The 10,000-nt window shown below is 40.7% G+C and overlaps 2 protein-coding genes across 3 annotated transcripts in view; both read right to left on the reverse strand.

Annotated features, from left to right (window-relative positions):
* The window catches only part of LOC120552566 (melanoma receptor tyrosine-protein kinase-like), a 64,364-nt gene extending 62,895 nt beyond the window's left edge, over positions 1-1,469 (reverse strand). Inside the window, exon 1 of one of the 2 annotated variants that reach the window (XR_005638031.1) lies at positions 1,197-1,469. Coding sequence is in view for 1 of the 2 variants with exons in the window: in XM_039790735.1 (XP_039646669.1) it covers positions 1,197-1,278 (82 nt within the window). In the remaining variant the exon portion in view is untranslated. The remainder of the gene's footprint in view (positions 1-1,196) is intronic. The other variant, XM_039790735.1, reaches the window with a different exon arrangement.
* Positions 1-10,000, reverse strand: part of LOC120552600 (NACHT, LRR and PYD domains-containing protein 1-like) — a 735,215-nt gene that overhangs the window by 467,706 nt on the left and 257,509 nt on the right.

Raw genomic sequence — 10,000 nt, forward strand, 5'->3', positions numbered from 1 at the left:
TGGGGGTGTGTGTGTGTCTCTCTCTCTGTGTGTGAGTATCTGTGTGTGTGTGTATCTGTGTGTGCGTGTGTGTGCGCACTGGGGTATAGACACATTTTCTGACATTTTACCGATCGATCGCCTAACGATCAATGGGTACTAAAACCAGTTGTGGACCGACTGGACTTGGGTCCACGTCTGGGAGATGTTCGGCACACAGGGAGGACGTCCAGTCCCAGCTCGGAGATTTGGCTTTAGTGCAAAGACAACAGCAGGAAATGAACGTTTAATTGGTGATAATTCAGTCTGAGAGAGTTAAAATGTAGTTACTCTGCTCGCATGTTCAACTCTTAGTCTTAGCTACACACACACACACACACACACAGACACACACATACACAGACACATACACACACAGATACACACGCACACACAAGCACACACAGAGAGACACACAGACACACACAGACACACACGCACAAACACACAGACACACGCACAGACACACACGCACACACACACACAATCACAGACACACACGCACACACACAGATTAAATGTTGAGCATCAAAAACTGCATTTCCTGCATTCTGGTGATTTTTTTACTGCAACAATTTGTGCCTTTTCTGCATCAAGTTATGGTGCAAAAGTCCTAGGCTTCTTTTTAGGCAGTTTTGATAATTGGGGGGGGGGGGTGTAACCCCCATCCCCCCTGAAAATTGCTCCTATGGTTGCAACACTGATATTTGATGGCCCGTTTATCGTTAGTTTTCATAGAATCATCTTATCGTTGTCCAAATTATATTTGTAATTTAATAACCATTCTGTATTTTATGCCGTGCATTTGTCCATTATTGATTACTCATATTAGATCGAATCAGGCCGTTACATCCCTAGTAATAACCAATATGTATGTTTCATTTGACTTCTTTTAATATTTTAATATTCCTCTAATAATGAACACAAGAAGTGTGTGATGTCACAGATTTCACAACAAAACGGCGGAATAAAAAGTACGAATGAAAAGTCTTCTTTAGGCAGTGAAAATAAAACTATTTTAAAATCGTTCAAAAGTCTTCAGCTCTCCGGAGCTCTCACCCCGGTCTCACGCTCCATCCCTCCCCGCCATGCCTCTCTCTCAGCCCGGTCTCCTGCTCCCTCCCTCCCCGCCCTACCTCTCTCTCTCTCTCCGGAGCTTTCCCCCCGGTCGGTCCTACCTTTCCTGCCGGGATCGGTGCAGCAGCAGCGGCCGAGCAGCAGCAGCAGCAGCGCCGCTCCTCCTCCTATCCAAAACGTCATGTGTGCGGCTGTTTTTCTTTCTTTCTTTCTTCTTTCCTTTTTTTAATTAAACTCCTGTAAAGTTTGAGTTCCTGTGACGGCTGAGAGCCGAGAGTCTCTCCATGAGCAGCCGGGACGGAGACTCTGGAGCTGGTTCTGGGTCTGAAGCTGAAGCTGAATGACGAGACCTGGAGGACACACCGAGACTCTGCAGAGAAGTACACACCTCCCTCCCTCTCTCTCTCTCTCTCTCTCTCTCTCTCTCTCTCTCTCTCTCTCTCTTAATCTCTCTCTCTCTCTCTCTTAATCTCTCTCCCTCACCCCCTCTCTCTCTCTCTCTCTCCCGTCTCTCTGTCTCTCTCTCGCTCTCCCTCTCTCCCTGTCTCTCTCTCTCTCTACGTCTCTCCCTCTCCCTCTCTCTCTCTTTCTTTTTCTCTCTCCTCTCTCTCTCTCTCTCTCTCTGTCTCTCCCTCTCTGTCTCTCTGTCTCTCTTTCCCTCCCTCCTCTCTCTCTCTCTCTCTCTCTCTTTGTCTTTCTATCTGTCTCTCTCTCCCTCCCTTCTCTTTCTCTCTCTCCCTCTGTCTCTTTCTCTCCCTTTCTCCCTCCCCGTTTCTCTTTCTCTTATTCACTTTCAGTTAGCTTTATTGACATATTGTCATATATGATATATGAACATGTTTGGTTGACCAAGTTAAACATCTGGTGTTGTAACAAATAAATAATCAGAAGATGAGTTCTTCACTCCAAACTCTCAAACCTATGGAGGAGTATTAGTGCCAGGAATAAAATCCAGATAATAAGTCTGCTTAGACTTCATTTTAGTACAAATCTAACAGAACAACATGCAGGGAAATAAGAACAGATAGAAAATAAACCTTTTTTGGTCGCTTTTTTTCTATGCTTTTGATGCTTTTTGTCACATTTTTAATGCTTTTTTTTCCATTCATGGTCAATGAAGCTTATATATTACACATTATACCTCATTATTGAGTTCAAAACAAGCAGAAATTATAAATTATTTTGACTAACAGTTAAGATCAGATGGTGTTAAGTGGATCACAGACATGTCAAAGTTTAGTTTTGAAACCATTTTAATTTTTCTCAAACGCTATAAAATTGGATTGGATAAAACACCCAAAGTTCAATGGAAGTAATCATTCATTTGACCTGCAAATAACACCCATACAGCCGTGGTATTTTTGGGCAATTTAGTTGAAAGAAACCCATATTTCTGATAGAAAAGAAATAAAAGAAAAATGTTGGAAATGGGTCAAATTTGACCCGCGGACAAATGACAAAGAAAAATATGAAAATGAAATAGTAAAAACAAAGCAAACAAGGTAACTAAATGAGGGGACTCTGTATACTTTACATAATGTTATTGCACTTCCAGTTTTGGGGGTTTATTGCACACAAGTCTCTATTGTCGAGTTTTCATTTAGCTTCTTCCAAAGAAATGCACACAGACCAGCACACACACGGCTGCCAAGGTATTTCCCAAAAGTCAAACTGAATGGGAACAAGACTGACGTGCACACACACACACACACACACACACACACACAGGCACAGGAAACACACACACACGAGCACACACACACGGCCACACTCATGCACACACACATACACACAAACACACATACACACACATACACGGGGACAGGTGATGTCCAGGGTGAGGAGGGGTCCATTATTAACCCCTGTGTTGTTCTCAGGTCTAACAGAAATATGGGTTTCTTTCAAACAAATTGCCTAAATCTAACAATGGATGTGTGCATGTACGTCGTATGGAACCCAGACAACATTTTACCAAATTAATGATTACTTCCATTGAATTTTGGGTGTTTTATTACATTTTTATAACATTTGAAAAAATAATTTCAATGGTTTCAAAAACACTATCCTGAAACTAGAAACTTAGATATTCTGTGATCCACTCAACATCCTCTGATCTTTACTTTAAGTCCAAATAATTCATCATTTCTGCTTTTTTTATTTAACTAAAAACATTAGGTATAATGTCACATTAGGTTTATTGACCGTGAATTTAAAAAAGTGTCGAAAAAAGCGACAACAACTTTTTAAAAAGTGTCAGAAGCATCGAAAAAAGGGGTCAAAAACATAAAAAAAATTAGAAAGTGTGAAGGACAACAAGTTCTTGGTCAACAGGAAGCCAACAAGAGTTAATACAGCTGGCTTTCTTTTGGAGTCGGCCGGTGTATATGTCTCTGAGGAGGGGGGGGGGATCCTTCCTGTTCTCCTCTGTGCAGCTGGACAACCACACAGTGCAGCAATATGTTGTATGTGTGTGTTCCAAAATTTATTGGCAGAAAACGGACTAATCTACTAATCTAAAGGTCCCATGACATGCTGCTTATTGGATGCTTTTATATAGGCCTTAGTGGTCCCCTAATACTGTATCTAAAGTCTCTTTTATATAGACCTTAGTGGTCCCCTAATACTGTATCTGAAGTCTCTTTTATATAGGCCTTAGTGGTCCCATAATACTGTATCTGAAGTCTCTTTTATATAGACCTTAGTGGTCCCCTAATACTGTATCTGAAGTCTCTTTTATATAGGCCTTAGTGGTCCCCTAATACTGTATCTGAAGTCTCTTTTATATAGGCCTTAGTGGTCCCCTAATACTGTATCTGAAGTCTCTTTTATATAGGCCTTAGTGGTCCCATAATACTGTATCTGAAGTCTCTTTTATATAGGCCTTAGTGGTCCCCTAATACTGTATCTGAAGTCTCTTTTATGTAGACCTTAGTGGTCCCCTAATGCTGTATCTGAAGTCTCTTTTATATAGACCTTAGTGGTCCCCTAATACTGTATCTGAAGTCTCTTTTATATAGGCCTTAGTGGTCCCCTAATACTGTATCTGAAGTCTCTTTTATGTAGACCTTAGTGGTCCCCTAATGCTGTATCTGAAGTCTCTTTTATATAGGCCTTAGTGGTCCCCTAATACTGTATCTGGAGTCTCTTTTATATAGGCCTTAGTGCCCCTAATACTGTATCTGAAGTCTCTTTTATATAGGCCTTAGTGGTCCCATAATACTGTATCTGAAGTCTCTTTTATATAGGCCTTAGTGGTCCCCTAATACTGTATCTGAAGTCTCTTTTATGTAGACCTTAGTGGTCCCCTAATGCTGTATCTGAAGTCTCTTTTATATAGACCTTAGTGGTCCCCTAATACTGTATCTGAAGTCTCTTTTATATAGACCTTAGTGGTCCCCTAATACTGTATCTGAAGTCTCTTTTATATAGACCTTAGTGGTCCCCTAATACTGTATCTGAACCAACTGCCACTTTGCTCGTTTGAAAGCCATGATGTCTCTCTCTCTCTCATGGGTGGGCCAAATTCTCTGGGCGGGCAAACCAGAGAAAGGGGAGGTAACCTTGCTCCTTATGACCTCATAAGGAGAAGATTCCAGATTGGCCCATCTGAGCTTTCATTTTCTATGAGGAATTCTAGGTAATGACAACAACACTGTCGGCGCGTCCACATAGTACAAGCCTTCCGTGATCGCCCCTAACCCCCCACACACACACACACACCCCTCCACATAGTTGCTAGTAGCCAAGGAGGACACGGAGGATTAAAAAAAACATTATGGACTCTTCAGAAGAGGTCATCATCTTCACTCAAATTTCTGCGTGCAAAAGTCGCCGGACGCCACAATCTTCTGAACATAGTCACACTGAGAAATCCAGAGAGAGTTGTGTGCAGCTGATAGTCTTAATTAGCTTTGTAGCAACTCATTTGGCAATGGCTTGAATGTAACAGACGTTCATTAATATCAAAAAGTGTAGTCTAATGTATTGTAGTGGGTATACTGTACTGTATATATATATATATATATATATATATACACACACACTGACACACACACACACAAACACACACCTACTGTACGTTGACTCGAGACAAAAGGCTGATTTTAACGAGTGTGATGTGTATCTGCTGTGGTTTCTGACATGCAACAGAGCTGTTAAAACTGGCAAGCTGATTTAGATCTACGACACACATGCAAACACACAAACACACTCACAACAACAGCTGTTGTGATAACTCTCTCCATCTCTGGACATCGAAACTTTATAAATACCTCATTATAAGAGCAGAAGCTCGACCACAGCACTGTAAGATGACATAATATTAAGAGAGACAACAGTAGAGAGTAGTATGTAGAGAGATGACGGTAGAGAGTAGTATGTAGAGAGACAACAGTAGAGAGTAGTATGTAGAGAGATGACGGTAGAGAGTAGTATGTAGAGAGACAACAGTAGAGAGACAACAGTAGAGAGTATTATGTAGGGAGACAACAGTAGAGAGTATTATGTAGAGAGACAGCAGTAGAGAGTAGTATGTAGAGAGAGACAACAGTAGAGAGTAGTATGTAGAGAGACAACAGTAGAGAGTAGTATGTAGAGACACAACAGTAGAGAGTAGTATGTAGAGAGATGACGGTAGAGAGTAGTATGTAGAGAGACAACAGTAGAGAGACAACAGTAGAGAGTATTATGTAGGGAGACAACAGTAGAGAGTATTATGTAGAGAGCCAGCAGTAGAGAGTAGTATGTAGAGAGAGACAACAGTAGAGAGTAGTATATAGAGAGAGACAACAGTAGAGAGTAGTATGTAGAGAGACAACACTAGAGAGTAGTATGTAGAGAGACAACAGTAAAGAGTAGTATATAGAGAGACAGCAGTAGAGAGTAGTATGTAGAGAGACAGCAGTAGAGAGTAGTATGTAGAGAGACAGCAGTAGAGAGTAGTATGTAGAGAGAGACAAGAGTTGTGTGGAGCTGATAGTCTTAATTAGCTTTGCAGCAACTCATTTGTCCTGGGAGAAGATCATTGGGGCTTTGACGATAATAAGTTGGTATATTTTCACATTAATGAGGAGAGATTGTTTGTGACATTGTTCCTCTTCTCCAAACGGACTTCAGGGAATAAAAACAGGATGTTAAAGACTAGCTGAAGCAGTTTCCCTGTTACCTGATTGGCCAGGTGTTCCTTCTTGTCCTGAGCTGCTGCGTCTCCGTTTGTCCAACATGTTTACATGCTAATGGAGTCACTGATGTCCCCCCCCCCCCCACCACAATGCATTGTTTTCTGCGTTCATAATTAATAACCCCTCTCTGCTTTGTGTTTGTGTGTTATTTTTTCTGTTGTTTACCTAAAATCCTGCGTGTGCAGCCGTTCGCTTCTTGCCAACAAAGCATCTGTGGAAGCGGAAATAAAATTCCCTTAATGGATTTCACCGCTCGTTTGGGTTTAATAGGATGTGACAAGGTGTCGCCGGGCAGAAACACCGGCACTCTCTGGTCACATGTGGGACATTTTGACCACTAAAATGTGACACACACTAACATACGCATATGTATATATGTATAATACATAATATGTATTATTATTTATTCATTTAAAAAAACACAAAAAAGGGTTTAAAAACACGTCCAAAAAAGGCAAAAAAAAACATTTTTGGAAAAAAAGTCGGAAAAAGCATCAAAAACATTGACAAAAAAAAAAAAAAAAAGATATATATATATATATACGTACATTGTTTGCATTTCATCCTCTCTCACCTCACCTCTCACAAGTGCACACACACACGCACAAACACACACACACACAGATACACACGCACACACAAGCACACACAGAGACACACACAGACACACACAGACACACACAGACACACACAGACACACACGCACAAACACACAGACACACAGACACACAAGCACACAGAGACACACACAGACACACACACACACACATGCAGACACACACAAGCACACACAGAGACACACACAGACACACACACACACAAACACACACACACACACATACAGAGATACATACACACACACACACACACCTCCACACAGTTGCTAGTAGCCAAGGAGGACACAGAGGATTAAAAAAAACATTATGGACTCTTCAGAAGAGGTCATCATCTTCACTCAAATTTCTGCGTGCAAAAGTCGCTGGACGCCACAATCTTCTGAACATAGTCACACTGAGAAATCCAGAGAGAGTTGTGTGCAGCTGATAGTCTTAATTAGCTTTGTAGCAACTCATTTGGCAATGGCTTGAATGTAACAGACGTTCATTAATATCAAAAAGTTACGCACTACAGTTTTAAGTGGAAACAAAGATAGTTGTTTGGATTAGGGTTAGGGAAGTGGTGTTGTCTAATGTATTGTAGTGGGTATACTGTACTGTATATATATATATACACACACACACACACACACACAGGCACACACACAGGCACACACACACAAAGAGACACAGACACACACACACAAACACAAACACACACCTACTGTACGTTGACTCGAGACAAAAGGCTGATTTTAACGAGTGTGATGTGTATCTGCTGTGGTTTCTGACATGCAACAGAGCTGTTAAAACTGGCAAGCTGATTTAGATCTATGACACACATGCAAACACACAAACACACTCACAACAACAGCTGTCGTGATAACTCTCTCCATCTCTGGACATCGAAACTTTATAAATACCTCATTATAAGAGCAGAAGCTCGACCACAGCACTGTAAGATGACATAATATTAAGAGAGACAACAGTAGAGAGTAGTATGTAGAGAGATGACGGTAGAGAGTAGTATGTAGAGAGACAACAGTAGAGAGTAGTATGTAGAGAGACAACAGTAGAGAGTAGTATGTAGAGAGACATCAGTAGAGAGTAGTATGTAGAGAGACAGCAGTAGAGAGTAGTATGTACAGATAAGAGAGTAGTATGTATAGACAATGGTAGAGAGTAGTATATAGAGAGACAACGATAGAGAGACAACAGTAGAGAGTATTATGTAGAGAGACAACAGTAGAGAGTATTATGTAGAGAGACAGCAGTAGATAGTAGTATGTAGAGAGACAGCAGTAGAGAGTGTATGTATAGACAATGGTAGAGAGTAGTATGTATAGACAATGGTAGAGAGTAGTATGTAGAGAGACAACGAAGAGAGACAACATAAGAGTATTATGTAGAGAGACAGCAGTAGAGACAACAGTAGAGAGTATTATGTAGAGAGACAGCAGTAGAGACAACAGTAGAGTGTTATGTAGAGAGACAGCAGTAGAGACAACAGTAGAGAGTAGTATGTAGAGAGACAGCAGTAGAGAGTAGTATGTAGAGAGACAGCAGTAGAGACAACAGTAGAGAGTAGTATGTAGAGAGACAGCAGTAGAGACAACAGTAGAGAGTATTATGTAGAGAGACAACAGTAGAGACAACAGTAGAGAGTAGTATGTAGAGAGACAACAGTAGAGAGTAGTATGTAGAGAGACAACGGTAGAGAGTAGTATGTAGAGAGACAACAGTAGAGAGTAGTATGTAGAGAGACAACAGTAGAGAGTAGTATGTAGAGAGACAACAGTAGAGAGTAGTATGTAGAGAGACAACAGTAGAGAGTAGTATGTAGAGAGACAACAGTAGAGAGTAGTATGTAGAGAGACATCAGTAGAGAGTAGTATGTAGAGACAATGGTAGAGAGTATTATGTAGAGAGACAGCAGTAGATAGTAGTATGTAGAGAGACAGCAGTAGAGAGTAGTATGTAGAGACAATGGTAGAGAGTAGTATGTAGAGAGACAACGATAGAGAGACAACAGTAGAGAGTATTATGTAGAGAGACAGCAGTAGAGACAACAGTAGAGAGTAATATGTAGAGAGACAGCAGTAGAGACAACAGTAGAGTGTTATGTAGAGAGACAGCAGTAGAGACAACAGTAGAGAGTAGTATGTAGAGAGACAGCAGTAGAGACAACAGTAGAGAGTAGTATGTAGAGAGACAGCAGTAGAGAGTATTATGTAGAGAGACAGCAGTAGAGACAACAGTAGAGAGTAGTATGTAGAGAGACAACAGTAGAGTACTTTTAACCACTTCCATTTTTTTTGTCACTTTTTCGGATGTTTTTGTTGATTTTTTTCAACGTTCAATTGTTATTTCTTTTTGCTATAAAATTGAATAAAACACCCAAATTCAATGAAAGTAGTGAACTGATCATTTATGTAACTTGTGAAGAGCGTTTTAGGGAACTCTCCGCATTATGTTTTTGATAATTTGGTTAAAGGGGTGATAGAATGCAAAACTGATTTTACCTTGTCATAGTTGAATAATGACAGTTTAGTGGGTAACTAGGACCAGGGCCCGCCGATAGGGGGACAAACGGGTCTGTTGTCCCGGGCCCAGTAGGGGGGCCCAGAACTGGGCCCTCATTAAATTACGGAAGAATTAAAAATCTTTTTTTAAATAGGCCTATTTGTGGAAAAAATATGTAGCATAATATTTGAATTAAATAAAAGCGTTTTATTTGTTTTCTTCCTAATTGTCCTGGAGATGGTGGTCAAACCCCCACCCCCAACATAAAAATGGTTTGGCCACTGATCAAAATTTGATATTGTCACTTGATTTGAAGTTCAGTAACGCTGCCAAAATGTCCGGTCAGCACAAGTCCGAGCTCGGAAAAGGAAAGAAAAGAGAAGAAGAAAATAGAGGCCTTAGAGATTTTCTAAACAAATATTTAAAAAAAGGTGGTGACGGTGAAGATGGAACTGTCAACGTAGAGCAAGGTAAGAAACAGCGCGTCGCCAACGTTCGAGTCATGTAACGTAACGTAACAGGCCAGCTCTCATGTTAACGTCCATTAGCTTGTATAAAAGCCTGACACAACACGTTAACTTTGACAGAAACAGTTGAGTTTGGTAG

The sequence above is a fragment of the Perca fluviatilis genome, chromosome 22 (genome assembly GCF_010015445.1).
Source record: "Perca fluviatilis chromosome 22, GENO_Pfluv_1.0, whole genome shotgun sequence".
NCBI lineage: Eukaryota > Metazoa > Chordata > Actinopteri > Perciformes > Percidae > Perca > Perca fluviatilis.